General features: G+C 39.3%; 1 protein-coding gene across 1 annotated transcript in view; it reads right to left on the bottom strand.

Annotated features, from left to right (window-relative positions):
• The window catches only part of galnt5 (polypeptide N-acetylgalactosaminyltransferase 5), a 42,214-nt gene extending 19,872 nt beyond the window's left edge, over positions 1–22,342 (bottom strand). Inside the window, exons 1-5 of the mRNA XM_077215782.1 lie at positions 19,803–22,342; positions 19,515–19,681; positions 18,866–18,985; positions 18,505–18,640; positions 17,115–17,234 (exon numbers count right to left, since the gene is read on the bottom strand). Of these exons, the coding sequence (XP_077071897.1) occupies positions 17,115–17,234; positions 18,505–18,640; positions 18,866–18,985; positions 19,515–19,681; positions 19,803–20,848 (1,589 nt within the window). The 5' untranslated portion in view covers positions 20,849–22,342. The remainder of the gene's footprint in view (positions 1–17,114; positions 17,235–18,504; positions 18,641–18,865; positions 18,986–19,514; positions 19,682–19,802) is intronic.
• Positions 22,343–25,404: the final 3,062 nt, after the last annotated feature.

Raw genomic sequence — 25,404 nt, 5'->3', positions numbered from 1 at the left:
TCTCGAATTACGCACCGCCCCCTGACTTTACCCTCCATGAGCGAAATAGCGCCATCTCGTGGACACTAGTAAAGAGGTCGTCCTTTCCTAAACAATCTCTCTCATCACAATTTCAGATTTTTCCAGTGAATTTCTGAAATTGTGCTTCTAACTTTCAATGCATGTGCAAGTTCCAGTTTTACTAACATGATTTCACTCCTGACTGTGTACACTTATTTTGAATTTGGTTCAAACCACAGTTGAATTTAAAATTTAAAAGTAAGTAGTAGCAGTTTCTGATGACCACTTAGGAGGAATGCGCCCCTTGTGGCCTCCCCCCTCTACGTCAGCTCATCACTTAGTTCCTAACATCATTCTTTTCTGAAGTGGCTTTCTCCCAGTTGGTTTTATTTTGGTTATTATCATTGATACCTCACCGTAGTCGTGATCATCATCAAATATAATGCCAACCTTTAATTTCCTACACTTATTCAAATTTGGTTTGAAACAAACAAATTTCAAGATCAATTTGAATTCAGTCTCCTTTCCTGTTGGGAATGGTTTTATGGCTTTATTTCTATATTTCCTTTTTCAAATTATTTTCAATAATTTTGATTTGATACGTTACGTTATGTATTTGATACGTTATGACAACTGTTTCCTTACTATTCTAGAAGTTACTTAACATCTATGCATACACTTGATTTGAATTGTATTTAAACCAGTTTGAATGCAATTGAAATCAAGTTCTCTGTCAGCCAGGTTGACCACTAAGAGGAAGTGGCCCAAACCCTTTGTGGCCCAAACGCGCCACTACAGCTTGCTTCCTCCTGTGCTCTTCCTGCTGCACTTAATCTCTTCTCTGAATGGAGGCTAGGTTGTTCTGATAATTAACATTGTCATAATTCCCTTTTTGTTTGTACCATAATTTTAGTAAAGCCGTTGCCTTTGATTTTTCTACAAAAAATAGACACTCAATTTGATTTAGATAGAGAGAGCTTTAATTCACGTTGAGGTTCACTTGTCCTTCATCCTGTTTTGTGTTTGTAGGTAGAAATTTCTCTCGTGCTGTGGTGATTTGACAGTCATCTCTGCTTGGGGTCCAGCAAGCTGGTTCGTCTGACCTGCGTCACCAGCGCTGACTGAGCACGAGTCTCGGACTTTCCTGTATTTCTCCGTTGGTGCGGCCCGCAACACGACATCACCAATTTGGCACTGCCGGTTGTGTTCAAGGTCGAGTTGCGTGAGGGCACACATCGGTACAGATATGCGGAAGGGCCCGGGACACTGCTGTCAAGTGTTTGGGGACGACAGAAAGACCAACCACAATGCTGACTCCAACCCGAATGACCTCAGTTCACCCCAGGGAAACTAGAAAAGGTATTAAATCCATCACTTAGTATTGGCCACAGAATCTAGAGATTCCCCCGGTCATTGAAGTGTTTGGCTCCCTCCTCCTCTCCGAGCCACAAACCGCAGGCTTAGGCCTCCTCTTCCCCTGTAACACTTCCTGTGTACTATTAACGCCATTTCATTACAGACCTTTCCATCTTGGATGGTTGCATGTTACTTCAAACTTTGCTATCTTGCCATTGCTCTTTTCTGTTGTGCTCTGTTCCTTTCAGTTCACCTAGAGACAGAACCTATCCGAGACAACAAGGAACGCTGAATAATAGTTTGAAAACCAAGCCGTTAGCATCAACAGGTGACCCCTAAGCTACCGCCCCGTTAAAAATCTTTATTCAGGCCCATGCTGACCTACCCAAATTGTCCCACCAAATGATTTAACTGTCGGCATCAGTTAACCAAAATGTTCATACACGGCATAGCCCGTATTATAGCTTGTTAAACGTAGAACGAACTTGCATTGGTCTCTCTGTGTGTGTTGTGTTCCTCTCGCCCACAGTGAAATCAGTATGTTCCGGTCCTACAGTCCCACAACCCGCTGGGACAACCTGGAGACATGGCTGAGATTCATGACACCTGCATTCCTGACCAAGGTCGCCAGTGACTCAGAGCCCCGAGCCAAGAGCATCGCAGACGTGGACAAGCTGATGGCGCACAAACCAAGCCAAAGCTCCCACGACAAAGACCGGTCAGACACGTCAACCTCACTTGCCAGCTCATCGCACAAGCACGTCTCCACGAAAGGAGCCGCATCGCCCTGGAGCACGAAGTTACAACGCTAAGGATGCAAGCCGAGGATGACAACGACCCCGAGCTACAGAAGGAAGTGGAAAGACTTCAAACTGCCCTATCTGATCTTCATCTGCACATAGACGAAAGAGTGCAGTCAGAGAAAAGAACCAGAGAGGAGCTCAACGAGAAACTCCGACAAAAGTGAAGCCCCTTGCAAAGAGCAGAGACTGAACTTAAAGAGACTCAAAAGCCACGGCCTGCGAAAGAAACTCGCAAGAGGCCCGTGCTACCATCCACAAGCTCGTTCAGCAGAGACAAGATCTCAAACACGAACTTGACAACGTTCACACAGAGTTGCAACACTCTTATAAACTGCAGCATGACCGGAAAAGGGGAAACGCACACCACAAGTTTCCCCTGACCGGTCCGCACCTTTCAGCCAAGAACCCAGAGTTCTACAGGGGGGTGAAAGCCCACTGTTCAAAACATCACCAGTCAGCCCACAAGAACCCCCGTCAGCAGCGAGGGGGGAAGAGCCTTTCCAGGAGAGCCCCTGCCACTAACCACGGCATGGCTCCCAAAAGACTTAACAAGCTGGCCAGAAACATCCCTATGTTCACTCCGAACCCTGCAGGAGGCCACAACGTGCACGCCACCCGCAGGACATTGACTTTCACTTACAAACTGTTACCAACGTCACTGCGTGGGACAGATTGTACCTGCTCAGAATCACGTCCAGTCGTGATGCTCGCAGCTTCCTCGACCGTCAACCAGAGACAGTCAAGTCGGACTACCAGCCGCTGCGGTATGCCTTCACTAAAGAATTCTCTGATCCAGAATCAGACCAAAGACTAATCACAGCCATGGACCTCAATCAGTCCGGCATGGAGGATGATTTCAACTTCAGAACTTTGTCTCTCCGAAATCTGCACCCCACAGTGAGTCATCACCTAGACATCCTGGCCTGACCACATAGCATGACTACTCAACAGCTAAAAGAAGCTTACACCAAGCAAAAGACTGTGTCCAAAAAGACTTTGAAAAACCCCACAATCTACTCTGTCTCTGAGCCCTATTCAGAGCTGCCTCTAGAGGGCGCCCCACAACACCATAGCCCTGTTTACAGAGAGCCAAGACCGTTCCAGGCCAACAGAGGGCAGCACTACTGCGATGGTGCTCGTCAAAGCGCTCGCTCTGGTGTCTTTACCAGAGCGAGCGCTTTGACAGATTCTGGGACCTGCAACAACCACCCGACCACCCAAAAGGTGGAGCCACATGGGAAACCGACCAATGGCCCAGAAAGAGCCGAGCCCCATCGACCAGACCATCAAGCCCAGACAGCCCAGAGCGGAACCCCTCTCGACATGCCACTGGTAAGCACAAGTCTGAACCCACATCAGTAAAAAAAACAGTGCCGCCACATGTGAGACAGCTGAGACCCTGAAGTCGCTGAAAGAGCTTCTTCACAAAAGACTTTCCAAAGGAGACAAGAGGGACGAGACAGACATCCTATGTCTAAGCGTAAGACCTGAACCAGGCAACCAGAACACTGCTCGTCAGCCTCAGAGCACAGCGCTAACTGTCACATCACAAAATGACAGCATCACCCAGCCACCACAGCTGACAGCTGCCCAGCCTGAGCAAGACGGCACAAGTTCCCATGTTTTGGCTACCTGCCTCCGCAGCAAACCACATGAGACCGGCCCTAACCGCCCATCGATCACCACACCAGCCCCTACGCTAAGACTCCTGGGGAACCTGATCGAATAGGGGGTGGCCCGGAAACTCTACCTAGCCTTCACTTTGGAAAATGAGGTGAGCCTGGAAGCCCTGGTAGAAACCGGCTCAGACCTCACTTTAATGTCAGCTCAGCCCTTTGAAAGACTCGGCGCTAAAGTTAAGAGCAAAGATCGAACTCTTATACCCCAAACGTGACAGCTGAATGTGCAGTCGTACAGCCAGAACAACATCCGGCTCGAACAGGTAGTTCCCATTCACCTGACAGTCTGGGCCCAAGTTCAAGAACCCCTCCAGTCACACAGGTCACCGAAGCCAGACTGGCCGGTCACAGAGGTCATGAGAACTACAACACAGCCAGACTCCAAGGTCACAGAGTTCCCAGGAACTCCAGCAGCCATCCATGGGTACACAGCCTCAGCACCAAGTCAAGATTCAAGTTCGCTACCCTGCACCTTCCAGCTCGCCAAAGACCAAGAAATGCTGCTCAACGATTCGTGAACTGATACAGAAGGCCTCTACCACAGAAGGCCTCCTCAGAAAGGGTCCCTAAGATCCCATTGATTCCGAACTGCAAAACCAGAAGGCACACAGAATGAACACAATGCAAGACTCTGTAAAAGGGTCCCTGGTCAGCATAAAACATAAAACTTTTAAAGTAGATGAAAATGTGTGCTCGAAGAGAAGCAAGACTCTGCATTACACAATTTAGAATTTAACTGATTTAAAGAAAATCTTGAATGGACGTGTAAGCCTCACCTGCCAACACACTATGCACAACTTTTTCGAAACAAACATTTGCTACATGCTGGTTGAAATGACACTGCTATACATTAGTTTCCATGACAATAAAGGGTTACAGGAAACACTAGCTCCCAATAAGGCATATGTCACCTTTACGCCATAGGGTAGGAAAACCACCTGAGTTTTAAACTACTTTTAACCTACAGGTGTGCTCAGTGTGATCCAAACGGAACACAACATGCGATACGCATTTTGATCACTGGTTGCTGGCTTGTCTAAATGCAGATAAAATAATAGCTGAAATTGACATCCCTACTGTAAGTGAAAGAGTCTTAGATTTCCAACTAATATCAGTAAGTTCAGCAGTAAAGCGTAAGTCTGTTTGACAAAGAAATCTCATATCAGCAGCCTGTAAACTGTACCGATATCTATTCTGCTTTGGTTGAAGAAACCCAAATTGCAGTATTGCTAAACCTGTTCCTGACATAGAAAGCTCAGGAGTTATATATATGTAGACCGGGGTGATGCTCCCGTTTCTACAATGTAAAGGCCTTACAAATTATTGTTAGATTGATGTAATTCAACTAAATTCTAGCTATAAGCAGAGAGCTACCTAGCGATCAAAACTGTTTACTCACGGAAAAACCAGCATTTGTGCATGAGAGGGACGTAACTATAGATGCTTAGACAACCTTTGACTTACAGCAAATCTATTTCCTCACTCGGTAAACAAATAGAATAAGTTGTGTAAAGTAAAGAGAAGAGTTACATGAGTAAAACTAGCAAATGCCAAAACACAGTCGCATTTTACTTAATGTAACGTCAAGTTCTCGAAAGACTTTAAAGTATAGGCGCCCCCTTATAACCCGTTTAAACATGCATAACTCATTTAAAAGGTGCAGACATTCTTCAGGTACTGTCGAATTGTTCTGATATGCTCTGGTTCCCATGACAACGACTTGTCACAGGAAGTGCTAACTCGTGATGTCACTTTGTAAACAAACCAGCCTAGGTGGCTAAGCTAACCTAACCTAGCATCCATCCAGCTTAGGCTAAGCTAACCTAACCTAGCATCCATCCAGCTTAGGCTAAGCTAACCTAACCTAGCATCCATCTAGCTTAGGCTAGGCTAACCTAACCTAACATCCATCCAGCTTAGGCTAAGCTAAATAATAACTTCTACAGTTAGCAGTTAGCATCATTTACTTGAAGCCTTAATTACAGCTGCTGTTTATACAGCCCAAAGTATTCTAGAATACTTTCTTTAACCCCAGTTAGGGTTTGTAATTCTTCACTTTCCGTACTTTCAATTCTGCTCAGCTAAAGTTCACTTTCACTAGTTTAGGCATAGTCCTTGCTGAGCACTGTAGGCTAAATCGCCAATTAAACTTAAGCTTAAGTACATGTAAAATGTGTAGCTAGAGAAGAATCTGTATAGTAATGAGAATTTTAATCAGCATGTTGACTAAACCTTTGAAGGGACACACAGAGTGGTCGTGAACACGCAACCGCTGTAACCCACCATGGAGTGTTGGTCCAAGCAAATTCAAAGTTTAGTCACTAGTGCTACTGACTATTCTCACATTCAGATCATTCCCGCTGTTTTGACCACTCACCTACGTTTTATTTTTATTTTTACTTTAATAATAATAGCAGTCAGCTATTACCTTGTCTTTTCGGTCATCTATATGATTCAATTCCATTTCCTCTCTTGTTGGAATGTGGTTCCATTTCCCATAGGGCCCAGAAAGGAAACAGAGACACCTTTATTTGTGATTTTGTTTATTTTCAACAAGTGCACTCATTTTTATGACCCTGCAACACAAGTAATTTCAACGATTACTAGGGCATAACTATAGTCCTGAGGATTGATAATAAGCATAATTTGAATAGGAAAGCTGTCCTTTTTCCCCCTATCATTCACTTCGTCAAGCCGTAGTGAACCACTACAAAAGTCCAGAGAAATAATTTAGTCATAAGAACCATCTTAAGTCATTTATTTAATCTCGGCTAGGACCTTTCCAGGAAATACTATCGGAACCAACATAAGTCTTAGCCTCCTAACATCCACAGCTAAGATAAGGATACGAGACACACTTCACTAACTAGCTACACGTGAAACGCATAGCTTTATTATACATTCCTAGCGAACCCATTAAACCTTGGTTCTGAACTTTTAGGGTCATGCATTAGTCTCTCACCACAAGTGCGACAAAATGTCACAGAGCCTCTGCTTAACCTGACCTTAACCTTCCAGCTTACCAAAGACTATGACAAACAATGGACACTATGAGAAACCACCTCTCATACCCCTCCAACCACCCACGAACGCCGTCTGCACCCACCGACAACCAATGCCCCAGACAACCGACGTCAACCGGCACATGCTGCGTGCACAAGACAACATTCAGCGTTCTGCACCTGATGCCATCACTGCGCCACAGCTTGTGGTGCCACAGTGCAAAAGGAGGGTCATGCCAATGTATGCCCATGACGCACCATGTGCTGCACACCGCAGCACCAGAGACACTTGCAAGACACCGAACCAAGTGGCATACCGGCGTCCTCAAAAGCGGAAAGACTGTCCTAGCCAACCAAGGACGACACTCGCTGAAATTTTTCCTCCCTTTCTCTTTCTCTCTCCCTTTCACTTTTACCAGGATGCTGCTGTGCCTCCAGCCAACCAGAGGGCAGCCGCAATCGGACATCTCACCAGGTCCGGCATCAGGCATCGTCCTAAGAGAACAACCAGGACTCCTTTTCTGCCGGACCCGCACTCAGAAAGTGTATGTGCCACCTGATCCTCGCAACGCCTACAGAACACAATACAGCTGGGTAGGGGCCGATGGACAGAAGACGCCCTCCCTCACGCTGAGGCCGATGTCGAGCACATGCTCAACGAACTTGAGAAAATTACTATCACACAAGCGGAGTTAGGTGGACACAACCACCGCTCCAAACAGTTCCGGGGAGCTTTGCCCGGAGCCGCCGCCGCTCTGTTTAACACTTGTATGTCCAGTGTGAATACAGTGAACCTAGCCACCGTGAGGCGGCATGCAGCCGAAATTCAGACCGAGATTCCACAGATAAAAGAGCAACTCACAACACAGAGTGCATCCCTGCAGACCATCGACAAGACACTAAAGGGAATTGTGGTAATTTTCAACACTCACAGCGTTCTGCTGACCCAGACAGTGAACTCCATGAAACAGCTGTTTACTGTCTTCCAGAATGACTTTGCTCAAACTCAGCTGGTAACAGCCCTGATGACAGACATGCTGCTGGAGGTGAACTCCTCCATTGACAGCCTAGCCATGGGTAGAATTCCACCGTACCTGATACCCTTAAGCCTTGTGCAAACCGTGCTGGCTTCCGCCATCACCACGCCAGCTGACTCTCTACAAATACACCTTGCCTACTCGCTGGGTAGTGCCAGCCCACTCAGCGTCGACCCCAAGCAGAGAGAAGTGGGTTTTGCTCCGGAACTTACCCATCATAGAGCCAAGCCGAATCTACTGGCTCAAGAACATTGTCAATGTCAGATTTTGAAAAGTAACACTCACATCAAGATCCGCACGCCGGACGTGGTTGACTTCAACGACAGCTACACAAAGCTGTCCTTAGCTCCGAACCCGTACGTGTGCACATTGACCAAAGACACTCACTATCTCTGCCCTAACAAACCCTTCCTCGGAGACAACACTGACGGAATCTGCAGGCTGCAGATCAGCGACACCCGCTGCCCAGCCAAAGCTAAGCCTCGCACTCAAGTCATCGAGACCCAAGCAGAGATTGTAGGTGACAGTGCTCGTTAACACTCCTGTGCGCAAAGCTGCACTCAATTACGACCAGAAAGACACTGACACCTGTGTCACCTCGCTCCACCAGAGCATGTGAATCCAAGTACCGAAAGGCGCCATCCTTCACCTTGACGACCTGGCATGGTACCATCTTCCAAGCAAAGAGTACAAATTAGAACTGGAAATCCCATCCTTCTCCAGGAACCACACTTTCACCCTAACTCCAGAACGGGAGTTGTGGTTTGCGAAAGGGGGGTCCCAGCAAATTGACATTGCTTCTATCAACACAGCCCTCCAAGAGGCTGAGGCTTTTAAAAACTCCCAGCCTGTTTCATTACTCAAAACCGCAATCATGGGTAAGACTGCCGACCTGACTGCTGTCCAGAAGGCCATCATTGACACCCTCAAGCAAGAGGGTAAGACACAGAAAGAAATTTCTGAACAAATAGGCTGTTCCCAGAGTGCTGTATCAAGGCACCTCAGTGGGAAGTCTGTGGGGAGGAAAAAGTGTGGCAAAAAACGCTGCACAACGAGAAGAGGTGACCGGACCCTGAGGAAGATTGTGGAGAAGGACCGATTCCAGACCTTGGGGGACCTGCAGAAGCAGTGGACTGAGTCTGGAGTAGAAACATCCAGAGCCACCGTGCACAGGCGTGTGCAGGAAATGGGCTACAGGTGCCGCATTCCCCAGGTCAAGCCACTTTTGAACCAGAAACAGCGGCAGAAGTGCCTGACCTGGGCTACAGATAAGCAGCACTCGAGTACCCACAGTCAGTGATGGTCTGGGGTGCCATGTCAGCTGCTGGTGTTGGTCCACTGTGTTTTATCAAGGGCAGGGTCAATGCAGCTAGCTATCAGGAGATTTTGGAGCACTTCATGCTTCCATCTGCTGAAAAGCTTTATGGAGATGAAGATTTCATTTTTCAGCACGCCCTGGCACCTGCTCACAGTGCCAAAACCACTGGTAAATGGTTTACTGACCATGGTATTACTGTGCTCAATTGGCCTGCCAACTCTCCTGACCTGAACCCCATAGAGAATCTGTGGGATATTGTGAAGAGAAAGTTGAGAGACGCAAGACCCAACACTCTGGATGAGCTTAAGGCCGCTATCGAAGCATCCTGGGCCTCCATAACACCTCAGCAGTGCCACAGGCTGATTGCCTCCATGCCACGCCGCAATTTCTTTCTGTGTCTTAGCCTCTTGCTTGAGGGTGTCAATGATGGCCTTCTGGACAGCAGTCAGGTCGGCAGTCTTACCCATGATTGCGGTTTTGAGTAATGAAACAGGCTGGGAGTTTTTAAAAGCCTCAGGAATCTTTTTGCAGGTGTTTAGAGTTAATTAGTTGATTCAGATGATTAGGTTAATAGCTCGTTTAGAGACCCTTTTCATGATATGCTAATTTTTTGAGATAGGAATTTTGGGTTTTCATGAGCTGTATGCCAAAATCATCAGTATTAAAACAATAAAAGACCTGAAATATTTTAGCTGGTGTGCAATGAATCTAAAATATATGAAAGTTTAATTTTTATCATTACATTATGGAAAATAATTAACTTTATCACAATATGCTAATTTTTTGAGAAGGACCTGTATATATATATATATATATATATATATATATATACTTATGTGTAGGGTAGTCTCTCACTAGGGGGGTCTGGTAATAAAATTTTATTTTTATTTATGCCGACAGTAAAATATTGCCAGATATTGCTACGAAAAACAAGCAGAACAAAATAATAATAATCCGAAATAAGTTCAAAACTTTTTTGGAAAAAACTGTTTTGGAAATAAGATTAATATATCACTAAACCTAACATGCAACTTTCCACTTTAAAAACTTGGCAACACGGAGGTTGCACCCGCACCCTCACTCACAACGCGCTCTCAAGCCCCGTTCACTGCGCTAGCTTCTCGCAGCAACATGAATTGCAAACACTCATATGAGGTGGTTTAAACACGGCTAATTAATCATTCAGAGAGTTTGACAATTTATTTTTGAATGTAAAAAAATGACCGAGGTGACCTCATTAGGGATGGGCATTCGATTAAATTTTCTTAGTCGATCGTCGGGAGAATTAACGATCGAATATCGATTAATCATTAATATTTTTATATTCAAATTCATTATTTATTTAACTTTTTATAAATTAAAAATGCAATGAAAATACAGCGTGTTTTTCCTCGATTAGATCTTTATTACAAGATGATCAACTTGTGGCAGTAAAACTGGACGTTCGGTTAGGCTAAACTTGAAGATATATGCGCTGCGGTGCTCGAAAGCAACGGAACCTGCAGCTGCGAGTTGGCATTCTTAAACTGAGACCCTCGTTTGTTCCAAAAAAAAAAAAAATCATGTTAAACAATAACTTAACCAAAAACATAATAATACTTAGATCTGACAGGTTTTGTCAAAATGTAACTCAAAACTATCCAAAACTATCCAAGAACGGAGTCGAGAAAGAGGGTGAGAGAGATTAGCCTACCTACTGTAACAATCAATTAGGCTAGGCTACTTAACAAAGCCTCATAAAAAATAACTAGTAACTCACATACAACTTCTACACCAGTCCACTGATTTTTGTTGAGAAAGATAAGCATGTTGATGACATGATCTTGGGTCAGACGCAACCGCAACCTGACCGTCAAGCCTCGTTTACACTTTTGCCTGGCTCTGCAGCGCGATTCTCCGCGGACTGCGCGCGCACCTCCCCAAACAGACGAGGCGTTTATACTCGACGCCCTCGCCTGTGAAACACGGAATACAACAATGACTTCATTTTTGCCGCGCTCACCTTCGCGCTCGTGCGGACGCGTCGAGTGTAAGCAAGGCTTCAGTCCAGCCGCTGAAAACACCCACTCTGAGGGGACTGACGTTGCCGGGATGCACAGGTACCTCCGCGCTAACTTGACCAGCCCGGGGAACACGTTCACTTTCCACTCACACTACACAACGCAGCAGCATTAGTTTAATGATAATCGATAACAAATTAACGTGATCGACGAAATTCTTAATGATCAATAATCGATCGTCGATTAATCATGCCCATCCCTAGACCTCATAGCTGTCTACGGCCATGCTTACAACATCAAGCAATATTCCAGTAATTTATATAATTAAAGCTGCAAGCAGCATTTAGCGGTGTTCAAGCAGATTTTTAACCACACAAGCATCAAAAGACATTAAGTTTTATGTAGCAAGCATTTAACCACTGACATCATGGATGGAATCGACCATGTTTTTGCATGATTTACCATGATATACCCCAATTTAGTTTGATTTTTCATGATTTACCATGTTCCAGTATGATTTACCATGAATCTAGCATGATTTACCATCGTTTACCATGATATACCAAGCTCTAGTATGATTTACCAGGATTCTAGAATGATTCACCTTATTTACTATAATTTACCATGTTTCTATCGTCATTTACCATGATTTACCACGTTGCTGGCAATTATTTGAAGCATCAGAAGAAATTAAGTGATAAAGTCTGACAAAATATGATTGTGTTATAATAGTAATTGTTATATAAGGGATTTTTAGTGTCTACATATATGAATGCAAAAGCACATGTGAAAAGACTATTAATAAGTAGAATGGCCAGCAGAGGGCAGTAGAAGACCACTTATTGGCTCACTTTCATTTTGAACTACTTGGTTTCACCAGTATTCTGCACTAAAGCAAACCAGTTGTCCATGTTAGCTCCATTATGCATGCTTACACACACACACACACACACACACACACACACACACACACACACACACACACACACACACACACACACACACACACACACACACACGTCTGGTTTACTATCTTTGTGGGGACTCTCCATATACTTAATAGTTTTTATACTGTACAAACTTACACTAACCCTACCCCCAAACCCCAACCCTACCCCCAAACGCATGTCTGCATTTTTACATTTCCAAAAAAACTAATTCTGTATGATTTATAAGCTTGTTTACCCATGGGGACCTCTATTTAGGTCCCCACTGTGACACAAATCCCCATGAGTATTTGTGCATTCAGGTTGAAGTCCCCACCGGGATAGAACATGAACACACACACACTCACACACACACACACACTTGAACTTCAGGATCCACATATCTCAATGTGACACAATTGTCATAGTAATACTTCACTAGATGATTTTTGAGTAAATGTGATTGTAAATTTCAAAATATTGAGTTTATAAAGTCTAAATATGAATTATAGTTGAGTAGTGTGACAAAATGACTATTTTAAACAGCAGGGGGCAGTAAAATACCACTTTTTGGCCATTATTTTCATATAATTGTCACCTTTTTAACTGTTATAGAGGTATATTTTGTGTGATCTGTCTAAAATGTTTCATGATTATTTAGAGTCATATGACACATGTTCTGACTTGTTTTTAAGACTATCTGAGCATTCATTGAAGAGATATAGGCTTTCGGGGACACTTGGTCAAGGCCACATTTTGAAGTGATCCTATTAAAGTCATCCAAATGCAGAAGTTCAACTTTTTCTGATAATTATTGATCTAGAGAGTCCAGAGTATTATACTGCACTGGTTTTGAACATTATGATATGAACATTATATGATCATAGATGGAAAAGACCATTTACAGCTAATACAGGCAATTTACCATAGGCAATACATGGTTTTGAAGCTTTTTAACAGTTATAGCGCCATCTATAGTCCGATCTCCATGAAACTTTGCATGCTTCTTCACCATGTTATGACACATATGCTCATACATTTTTGTGAAGTTTTGACTTTTCGTTTAGGATTTATAGGCTTTTGACTCTATTTTGCCCCGCCACTTTTCTAAATTACCCTGTTACAGCCACCCAAATGCAAAATTTCAACTTTTTTTCGATAATTATTGATCTAGAGAGTCCAGAGAATAGGCCTGGACAGGTTTGGCTCCGATCGGGTGAAAAACCAGGGACTAGTTCGCAAAAGAAGGTTTCGGACAAAATTCGACATAGCGGAACATTTTTACTGTTTAAATAGTTTAAATACTGTACAAACTTACACTAACCCTATCCCCAAAACCTACCCATCGCACACAACTGTCTGCATTTTTACATTTCCAAAAAAACTAATTCTGTATGATTTATAAGCTTGTTTACCCATGGGGACCTCTATTTAGGTCCCCACTGTGACACAAATCCCCATGAGTATTTGTGCATTCAGGTTGAATTCCCCACCGGGATAGAAAAACATGAACACACACACACACACACACACCCACACACACACACACCCACACACACACACACACACACACACTTGAACTTCAGGATCCACATATCTCAATGTGACACAATTGTCATAGTAATACTTCACTAGATGATTTTTGAGTAAATGTGATTGTAAATTTCAAAATATTGAGTTTGTAAAGTCTAAATATGAATTATAGTTGAGATTTTTGTATAGATTGTATTATAGTTGAGATTTTTGTATAGATTTTTGTATATCTAACAAAATTCGACATAGCGGGAAATTTTTCTTGCCTAAATCGAAATTGGAGATATACATTTCCACAAAGCCTTAAGGTTTGGGCTGCACGATGCGTTTTAGGGGATTTTTTTTTTTTCAAATAGCAATTACAATAGGTTTTCAGCACTTCGTGCTTGAACACCTAATAATAATGAGATCTTTTTGACAGTTATAGCGCCACCTATGGTCCGATCTCCATGAAACTTTGCATGCTTCTTCACCATGTTATGACACATATGCTCATCAATTATTGTGAAATTTTTACTTTTCGTTTAGGATTTATAGGCTTTTGACTATTTTGCCCCGCCCCTTTTCTAAATGACCCTGTTACAGCCACCCAAATGCAAAATTTCAACTTTTTTTCCGATAATTATTGATCTAGAGAGTCCAGAGAATAGGAAATCCGATCGGGCGAAAAAACAGGGACTAGTTCGCAAAAGTAGGTTTCGGACAAAATTCGACATAGCGGAAACATTTTCTTGCCTAAATCGAAATTGGAGATATACATTTTGTCCGTCTTGGGCCAAGGATCACAGAGGTGTAAAAAGCTTGAGTAGGGGAATTTTTTTTTCAAATAGCAATTACGCTACGTTTTCATCACTTCGTGCTTGAACACCTAATTATAAGACTTATATAGGGCCATTTTGGATAATGAGAACTTTCACATTTAGTACATTTTGCTGTCTACTTTTAGATGGAGATGGAACTGGATAATATTCTGATTGTTCCAAACCAATCTGACTTTGACCTATAATGCTGCCTGAATCATAATCATACACTCTTCGTTCATTGGCCAGAGGAGAACTGGCCCCCGACTGAGCCTGGGTTCTCCCAAGGTTTTTTTCTCCATTCTGTCACCTGATGGAGTTTTGGTTCCTTGCCACTGTAACCTTTTTCCACCTTTGTTGCAATTGGCTTGGCTTCCTTAGTTGGGGACATTAAATTTAACATTTAATTTAATATTCAACAAGAATATTGATCTGCCTGCATTGACACTATTATATAAGATCGGAACTGAGCTGGACAATGACATCATGGTTTACTCCAGAGCGGTGATGTATAAATGAACTAAATTAATAACTTTTTTTAAAACAAAAATGAAAGATCACTGAACTTACTTAAGCTGGACTGTGACGCTATTTTCTTCTGGAAACATTTTTTTTGCATTATTTCAAGTTATTTCTGTAAAGCTGCTTTGAAACAATATTGCAAAGAGCTATATAAATAAATGTGACTTGACTTGACTTACCTATACACTGTATTCTTTATACAGTACCAGTCAAAGGTTTGGACACACAAATGGAAAAGTGTGTCCAAACTTTTGACTGGTACTGCACTATAATATACACATAAAGAATATCTGCCTACATATCGATATCAGATGGTATCAGTCCCCAAAAATCCATATCGGTTGGGCTCTAGTGATTGGGCTCTCAGATGAGAATTGAGTAATTCGTCAGTTCAGTTCTGACTTAACATCCAACGTGTCTGACTGATAGGGAACTACTATGTCTAATAGTCTTCATTGTTAATTTGCAAGAGTGTAGTATCTGCATGGACATTGAAAAAAACAAAACAATTATACAATATGGTGTTTCATTTATGAAAGAATCAATCACTTTGATACAACTCTTTTTTTCCTTGAACTGAGATGAGCTGGGTCATCTAATTGTTGAACCAAATGAATGAATTGGGACACAAAACTGAATCTCTCCTGTGAATGAGGATCTGCTGACCAATTAAATATTAAGGATATACTTTATGTAAATCACTTCTTCACAGTAAAGAGAGAAAGGGCGCAGAAATATTATCTACATGTAAAAATGACTGATAACACAATTAAAAATATACCTGGAAGAGGCAATTATAGCAGTCGAAGCACCAACGACCCATGTAAACGATACGGCGATACATGGCCATGTACTTATGAGTCCCTTTAGGGAAGTATTATTCTATGAATTATGTTAAAAGAGACAAAAATATTGTATCTTCATTTAATTGGACAGCAACTCATTTAGTCATGCCTGGCAACATTTAATTTTTAAAAACTGATTATATTAAACTCTCAAACTATATTAAAATAATATATATACATATATATACATATATATATATATAGATTTTTTATCTATGAGACCTAAAAGGCTTTCTTATCCTTTGGCTCTTTCCGGTGGACAACATTAGTATTATGCCTCAATTCCCATTGACATACACTATCAGTCAAAAGTTTTTGATCGGTAAGATTTTTAATGTTTTTAAAAGAAGTCTCTTCTGCTCACCAAGGCTGTATTTATTTGACAAAAAAAAACAACAACAAAAAAACATTAATATTGTGAAATATTATTTCAATTTAAAAGCTGTTTTCTTTGTGAATTTATAGTGTCATTTATTCCTGAGATCAAAGCTGATTCATCAGCATAATTTCTCCAGTCTTCAGTGTAACATGATCCTTCAGAAATCATTCTAACATGATGTTTTGATGCTCAAGAAACATTTCTCATTATTATCAATGTTGTAAACAGTTATTTACATTTTTATTTCAGGATTCTTTGATGAATAGAAAGTTCAAAAGAACAGCATTTATCTGAAATAGAAAGCTTTTTTAACATTGAACACTACCGTTCAAAAGTTTGGGGTCAGTAAGAATTTTTAATAATTAAATTGATCAAGTTACAGTAAAGACATTTATAATGTTACAAAAGATTCTATTTCAAATAAATGCTGTTCTTTTGAACTTTCTGTTCATCAAAGAATCCTGAAAAAAAAAATCACAACTGTTTTCAACATTGATAACAATAATGAATGTTTTTTGAGCATCAAATCCATAATTAGGATGATTTCTGAAAGATCATGAAGACTGGAGTAATGATACTGAAAATTCAGTTTTGATCACAGGAATAAGTTACATTTTAAAATATATTAAAATAGAAAACAGATATTTTAAATTGTCATAATATTAAACAATATTACAGTTTTTTTGTTGTTGTATTTTTAATGCTTTTTTAAAAAGTATTAAAAATTGTACCGATCCAAAACTTTTGACTGGTAGAGTTTGACTGATAGATTAGAAACTGCTGTTTTGTAAATTAATCAGAAATTTGTTGTTTACTCAGAATGTCCTGTTGTCCATGTATACCAAGATTTGTGAAGTTTAGATGGCCTATCTGTCATAGTTCAGATTTGACCAACGCCATTACACTGACGTTACCTGATGGGGTCTGAATCCTTGACCTGGTTCTTTCTAATATATTCTTCAGGTAGAGCACTCCAGCCAAACACCAGTGGCCATCTGAAAATGCCTCTTTGGAAGTTATCAACAAGCATGTAACTGAAACAAAACAAACAAACAAATAAATGCATTTTAGAGCATGAATTTAAACAGTTTAGTGAAGCAGTGGAGGACCTATACACTGGAAATAGCTTTAATCTCATGAGGACATGGACATGTACTATGTTACACCATAGTATTCTTTGAAGTGCCTTGTACAAAAGGGGACCCTTATGGAACGAAAATATATTTCCCACATACAGTATGAATGATCAATATGTTCATTTAACAGTATATTTGAAAATATACAGAATAATATATTACAATTAATATATTACAATATATTGAATAATACATAAGGAATTTATGCTTTTAATACTAATATATCATAATGTATGTAATTTTATATTTAGTAATACAATTCAAAATAAATAAATGTATATGTGATCAGATGCAGATACATTTACTCATACAAAATAAACACACATATATAGAGAAATATATAAAGTAATATATTTCTTATACATTTTTAAATTATTTACATTATAAATGTTCCATATTTTGAAGATAGTAAACAAGTGCAAAAGCACACCTGCATGTTCTATATAAAGTATTTAGCCAAAAGACTATCATTGTGATGAGGAGTGCACAGCCATTACTTTTAAAATATAGTAATTATAGTCTTAATGATGATCGGCCAATCATCAACCGAACCACAGTCTCTTCAGCACAATGGTAACCCCAACAACTCGCACATACCAAAAAAACTTTTAAATTCCAAAATAATAGAACATTAAACACTAACAGATCTCCCCCTATATTAATATTGGGCAAAACACATTACATAAAACTTGCTGGGAACTAGAAATCTGTCGTAACTCGTTCCTTGAATGTGTGTGTGTGTGTGTGTGTGTGTGTACAGTATATATATATATATATATATATATATATATATATATATATATATATATATATATATATATATATATATATATATATATATATATATATGTGTGTGAACATGCATTCCCATTTATATGGGAACATGTAAGTGCAATATAGGCACACAATAAAGGATACAACTTTGTGAATATTACATGTAATGCTATTTTTGTCTTCATTTATAAATATTTTATATTCATTAATATATAGCCATACATGGTCAATGCATGTATTGCAGTGTATTGAAACATATAAGCACTAGTTTCCTATATATGGAAATGTACTATGTAACATATCGCATTATATTTTGCAGTATATTCCCATATATTTTTGTTACGTAAGGGGACTCAACATTTATTTAATTGCAGGACTGAATATACTTCATTACCTCATGTCCTTATCGCTGATGACCTCAATAACAGGACAGACCACTTTTTTGCGGTCCAGGTAAACTCTTTCTAACAGTGGCTCCAGCCACCCCACGTTACACTCAATATGAGAGTCCAGGAATGTCAACACTTCACCTGCAGATGAAACAATATCTGTTGAAACAATCATTACAGCCAAACACTAAAACAACATTCATTGTTTATAGCAGAGATACCAGCTGTCTATGCTATGTATCCCAATTTCCAAACTAATTCAATTAAATAAGCACAAATCCAAGGTCTGTCCCTACACATATTGCTACTGTATGGATTGAAGCTTTCTCAGTAAAATTAATTAAACTGAGTGCGAGTGTACAGTACCTGTAGCAGCACTGGCCCCTGCAATCCTGGCTCTGATGAGGCCTTGTCTCGATTTCAGACGGATGATTTGTACTTTAGGGAACTGAGACATATAAACATCCAGCTGCTCCTTCAGGTAGTCTAGAACACAAACAAATCCCCTTATAGAGAACCAAAACCACAGAAAAGTGAGGACTAACATACCTTCAATTGCTTCTTTAATTAGAGGTATACTTTGACAATTTGAAAGCAAAAATGCTTAATTCTAAAGAACATATTATAATATATGTATAATATAAAAGTCTATAAGTCAGAGGCTTTTACTGACTTTTTCTTCAATCCATGCTTATATTTTTATTCCTGGACTTTTTTTATGTTTTGTCATAGATTAAGCGTTAAATTAAGTTAAACTTTTCAAGATTTCAAGTAGTCAAAGGGGTTCCTTACTGAAGAAGTAAACAGTTACTGTATGGATGACTGTGAAACATAAGCATGTTTTGTGTCATGTTTTCCCACGTATTTAGTGCTGATGACTTGAGAGTTTGGACAAAATGGACCACAATACTGTGAGGTTTAAAGTTTTTAACTATTAGACATAAACCCTGTCACTGATCTCACATGATTCAATTTTTTTAATGCAAGTAAATTAGCACAGAATTGTCCCTCAGACCTTTGGTGCTGCAGTCGTCCACCAGAATGATCTCCTTCAACAGGTGTGGAGGAGACCTGTTGAGCACACTGTGCACTGAGCGTAGTAGAGTTGACCACACCTCATCCACAAAGCAAAAGATCACGCTGGTGTTGGGCAAGTCATCATGAACAAGCTTTTCTGAACATCTAAACAATACAGGGTATGGAGGTGTTAACGCATATATCAGTGCCACATCTGCTTGCCATTACATAAAATTTGCCATGACCTCCCCGAATACAACAAAATTAATCTATGGTTCAAACTCACGTTTGGGGTCTGGTGTCTGGAATGGCTCTATCTATTGGTATCTGTTCACTCAGGAATACATTAAAATATCCTTCACTCCAGCGTCTTCGACTCTCCAGTTCTTTATCTCTGGGAACACTTGCAGGCTGTCCAAACTGTCCCACGGCCTGCGGATCTCTGGGCAGGTCTGTCACATCTAGGGCCATAACCTTATGAAGCTTTCCTGACCTCACTCGCACACTAGGAGAGTGTGGTATTTCTACTGCTTTTTTAGTAATATCTGGTTTAGTTTTGTTGAAAGTATTGGCATGTTTCTCGCTATTGTCAATAATATTTTTCGGTTTATCAGTCTGTGTTGGTTTGAGAAAATCTACATGTACTTTCTTATGTGACATTACTATTGTGTCATTGGTATGATTTATTTTCTCCACAGAATTGTCTTTGAGCGCAGGAGAATACATTTTCTCCTGGACAGCAGGCAGTGCTTTAGTAAGTAAATGTGCATTCACATCTAGATTTGCTTCTATCTGTCCAACAGCAGCATTTATTTTGTTCATCTTTGCAGATATACTGTTCACTTTGCCGTTAATTTCAGTTTTTGTCTCATTTGTTTTTGGAGGGATGCTAAAAATTGTTCCTTCCACAGTTGATTTCACAGTTAGATTATCTTTGCTTTGATTAATTACCCCTTTTTGTTCCACAAAAGACTTGTCAGCCAATAACATTGAATTCATATGTTTATCGTTGTTTAGCAGAGCTTGGGGTTCTGTCCTAAACTTTGGCCACTTTCTGTAAACCTCATCAACTTTCTTTTCAAACCTTTTTTTGTTTTTAAAAAACTCTCTCTTTTCTACGTTTACTTTTTGCAGAGGATGTTTGAAGACATCCTCTACATTGCCTTTACTCCTTCGCTGTTTTAGTACAATCTCTCTTTCTTTGAAATCCTGATTCACATCATTGAAGGATATCCTCAGTGCTGCGATATCAAAGAGGAGCCAGATTACAGATGCTATAAACACAAACGCTAGGACCCTCCCACTGCCTCTGAAATACTTCCTAAATTTCATTTTTTTTTAAATGTTCACACTCAGTGCAGTACTGACTGACTTCACATTCTTAAACTGACGTCACTACCTGAAATATTCACAAGTCGCAACTGAATTAGAAACAGAGAGATTATTTATGTTCTATGTGGGCCAAGATGGAACAAAATGAATGAGTTCAATTGGAACCAACGTTTTAACGTAGCATAGAAGCCGCAAAAGGTGGCAGAATTCAGAACAACTGTCACTTACAGTCGTTATTAAAACTATCGCGATAATAGAAACGGGATTTGATTGTGGTTTACCTGGGCATACAGACGATGTTTATTCCACTTGTATCTGGTGGTGTAAATAGACAATTTAAGAGTACCAAAACATGATTTTGTAAATGTTGTTATTGCCAAACACCGAGTGTGAACGTAGTCATAGAGGGGTACTACTTCACTAAACATCCCGAACTCAAAAACGACTGCGTGGCAACATTTCTGCAGTATAACCTAAAACTCTGTTGTCCTGGCAAACTTCCGCAGGTTTGCACTCAAAGACATATTAGATCCACAATAAATCCATTTGAGATATTTCGTTTCAAAGAAAGCTGAAATAGTCGCGTGCAACTTCCAATTGAGATCGTTGTCGCAAAGTTTGTCATCACACACGTGCTGCTGCTCCGGTCTTCTCAAATGAATGTTTTCTGCACTCGTCTCGATATTCTAAAGTTTCGTTTCGATAATTATCTGGTGCCACTTCTAAGCACAAACACACGTTCCACTGGGTTAAGGACATCCTCCTTTAAGCCCGTAGTTCCTGCTGGCGTCCTGCACATCAGACCTGCCCTGTTTTACACGTGGGCTCAACACAATGTGACGACGTGTCAATTTACAGCGATAAATGAAATCCTGTTCAGGGTGTGGTTCTAGTTAGACATATATGTATAACTGTATGTGTCAATACACTCGTTTAAAACATAAAACATTATCACTACAGTTGGTTTTTGGATTAGGCTACCATGGCAATAGCATAATTGAAGTAACTTGGTTAGAGCACACCTACTTGTTCCATTCCATATAATAACTATTTTACACATATTAGAATAATAATACGGGAATGTAAAATTATCAACAATGTCCTTTGACATCAAATACAAATCTTATTGGCCTATTTTAATTTATTTGACTAGATGTGTGTCTGGATATTCTCTCAACCAACTTAAGCATACATAAGAATGCTTTTTAGCAGGCGATCTGCTGCCTGCAACTCATCCATTTAGTAAAATTAATTTTAAAAAAATAGTTTTCTAAAGAAAATGATCCATGATTCATTCACTATTGCCTGTTTATGTACAAAACTAATTTCAAGCATTAGTCTTTGAAAAAAAAAAAGTTTTTAGGCTTTAAAAAAAAGAAATAGGCTATAAATTAAGTCAAGTGTGTCCCAACCTTGTGCCTCAGTGTAAATTACCATATAACTTGCCCAGTGCCATGGATCAGCATTCAGTTTCATAGTATATTTCAAAGTATCACACTAGTACCACATGATACCTTACTTGTACCATAGTATTTTTTTGAAGAGTAGGAGGAGAATTAACATTAACATGGTTATAACTTATATCTGTGTATGCTCATAGACTGAAAGATTGTGAAAGATTTAAAAGCTGCTATTTAGATCAAGTCTGGTCTAACCTGTTTTGTTGAAAGAGAAAACCTGAAAGCCTAGTCTATGTTTGTTCCTTTAGAATGAACTTATGGTTTTTAAATAAATTGCAAAGTTTTACACTCACAACACACCTTTAAGGAGAAACATAAAATGCTTAAGTGTGGGTGAACTGCTAAAGAAACGTTTTTTTTTTTGGTAACACTTTACAATAAGGTTCATTAGTCTATAGTCTACTATATTAACTATGAACTAACAATGAGCAATGCTTTTGTTATATTGGTTAATCTTTGTTAATGTTAGTTAATAAAAATACAGCTGTTCATTGTTTGTTCATATTTGTTCACATTACATTAACTAATGTTAACAAATATAACCTTTGATTTTAATAATATATTAGTAAATGTTGAAATTAATATTAACCAGATTAATAAATGCTGTAGAAGTATTGCACATTCTTAGTTCATGTTAACTAATGAACCTTACTGTAAAGTGTTACCGTTTTTTATGTGAGACTAGATAATATATAAATAAAAAGTAGATCATATTAAATTAAATTAATATTAAAAGATTAATAAACTCAAGCTGCTTATAAAGGAAAACAGGAACATATAGCAAATGTTCTAAAAACTAACACATTCCAAGCTATTTTTAAAGTTAAACTTAATTATTAAAAAATATGATAAAAATTGTATATGAATTAGAAAAAATTAAATTAGCACTTTGACTGGTGGCTTAAATAACCTTGGAGAGAATTGTAAATTATAATTTAGATGTTACATGTTTATTCCAAATGAGTATAATAGTATAAGATGTAAATGGTTGGAACATGTTATCTTGAAAAGAACCCCCTTAATTGAGATATTTTCAGACCCCAAAAAAGTGACTCTGGCATGTCTTGAGTTGAGCGGAACAATCGTGCAATATGTCTTTATAACATGCTAATTAGGGATTTGGAATTAAAATTACAACAGTTGGTCTTTCATTTGCATAGAGGTCATGTTTAGCTAATGTGTCTCTTGTTAAAACCGACAGCCAGCATGACTATGGTTAAATCTGACCCAGTGACATTTCTTGTTTCAAATTATGCACAATGTGTGAATTAAATTAATTAGAGAATTCATTAAGAAATATGGCTCATGGAAACGACCGTAATATTTAGTTATGTGAAGTCATTCTCTTTCATTGTTGGAGCTAGGCCAATTTGTCTCATAACATTTCCTGTTATACTATCTGCCCATGCTAACTATGATGTATGCAATTTGTTAGGGCTTTAATTAATTTTGATTACATTTTATACTAAATGTGCAGCTTGTTTGGAGAGATGGCTCCCATTGAGAAAACCTTTCAAACAATTAATTTGAAATCAATTGCTTCCCTTTCACTCCCTTTAACTAGTATGGCACTGTGTGGGAAATCTGTATGCTATTTCCTGCTGCTGTGATTAGCTGTAAATAGGCATAATGAGTGATCATCTCCACCTCTGCTACCACAGCAGTCAAATAAATGAATTGGACTGTTGTAATGGTTGTTGTTAGTTGTCTACCCATCCTCACACCACAGCACTCCTTTTAATTAGTCGTTGATTGCAATGTTTGGGCCTGAGATGGTGCATCTATTATGTCCAGCGCTATAGCCTTTAAACAGGACCTCGCCTCGAATATGTAAATCTCTCTTTTGCAGGCAGAGACAAACCCAGCCCATCAGTTTCTGCCAATCAGCTTGAGTGACAGAGGAAGAAAGTAACAAACAAAAAAAAAGTCTAGTTATGTTGTATAAGGTGACATTCAATGTTATAAATGAACTTGCTCTATTAGGGCATATATATTCCCACCTGCAATTGTTTTTCATTTTGATAACATATGGAAACAGTGTGGCATAAATTGATTTACATATGCTTCAATTAAATCATTGTGTTATAAATTCTCAAAACAATTATTACAATCTATTTACCTGTATATTGCACATTACAGGTATACTCAACAGAGATAAGTAAAGCACAATTGAATACAATAAATGCTATTGTAAACACACATCAAAACATTTTAAGTAATTGATTTTTTTTTTGTTTCTTTGTCTTTTGTCATGGCAGATTTTGATGTAATCACTGTTTTATCCATCAAACGCATTTTGATGCACATCAAAAAAATATGGAGACGGTAAATCAAGACTAAATATATAATACAAATACCTTATTATGCAATATGAATGTTAGATAACAGGTTAGAAACATAATTTATCATGAGCCCTGGGTAATTTCTGATTACATTAGGGGTGAATTTAAGTTGATTGGGACACATTCCCATACATCTCAAAGGCAAAAAGTATCGGATAAAGGTGTGTTTAAATTAAAGAGGGAACGCTGCAGGGAAGTGGGGAGATGTATTCCTTTATCAGCTGTTGAACACTCTGTCACTAGATGGCAGCTTAGTTCATTAAATAACAGGTAAATATAAACGTACCCAGTGTACCCGAAATTTGGTGCTAAGAAATGATCACATTAAGACCCCTTTTACTGGGCACAAGCCTAGTGAAATATTACTTTTGAATATAATAAGTTATATTATTACCTATAAATATTTATAATATAAATGTCTGACAATGGAGCAGTACACCTACCTGAAAATGTACATCTCATGTGTTTTTGCTGTTTAGAACACAAAAGCAGTTTTTAGGACAGCAGCCACTGGGCAGAAGTGTGGGCAGAGCCTATGCAGTCTTAATAGAGTCACGCCCAAAAATAACCGTTGCATAAGTCAAGTGCGTTTTATTTACATAACGCTTTATACAGATTGTTTCAAAGCATTTCGGCTGTTGTTCAGCTGAAGTCAGTTCAGTGTTGATTCAGTTCTGTTGTAAAGATAATCAATTATTAAATTAGTTCATTTCAAGCAGTTCTAGAAAAAAAACACACAACACACAGTATATAT

This window comes from Siphateles boraxobius, unplaced genomic scaffold (genome assembly GCF_051911475.1).
Source record: "Siphateles boraxobius isolate OS27281-9 unplaced genomic scaffold, OSU_SipBor_1 7, whole genome shotgun sequence".
In the NCBI taxonomy this organism is placed as follows: domain Eukaryota; kingdom Metazoa; phylum Chordata; class Actinopteri; order Cypriniformes; family Leuciscidae; genus Siphateles; species Siphateles boraxobius.
The sequence above is the reverse complement of the archived record's forward strand: the minus strand, read 5'-3'. Positions and strand labels throughout refer to the sequence as shown.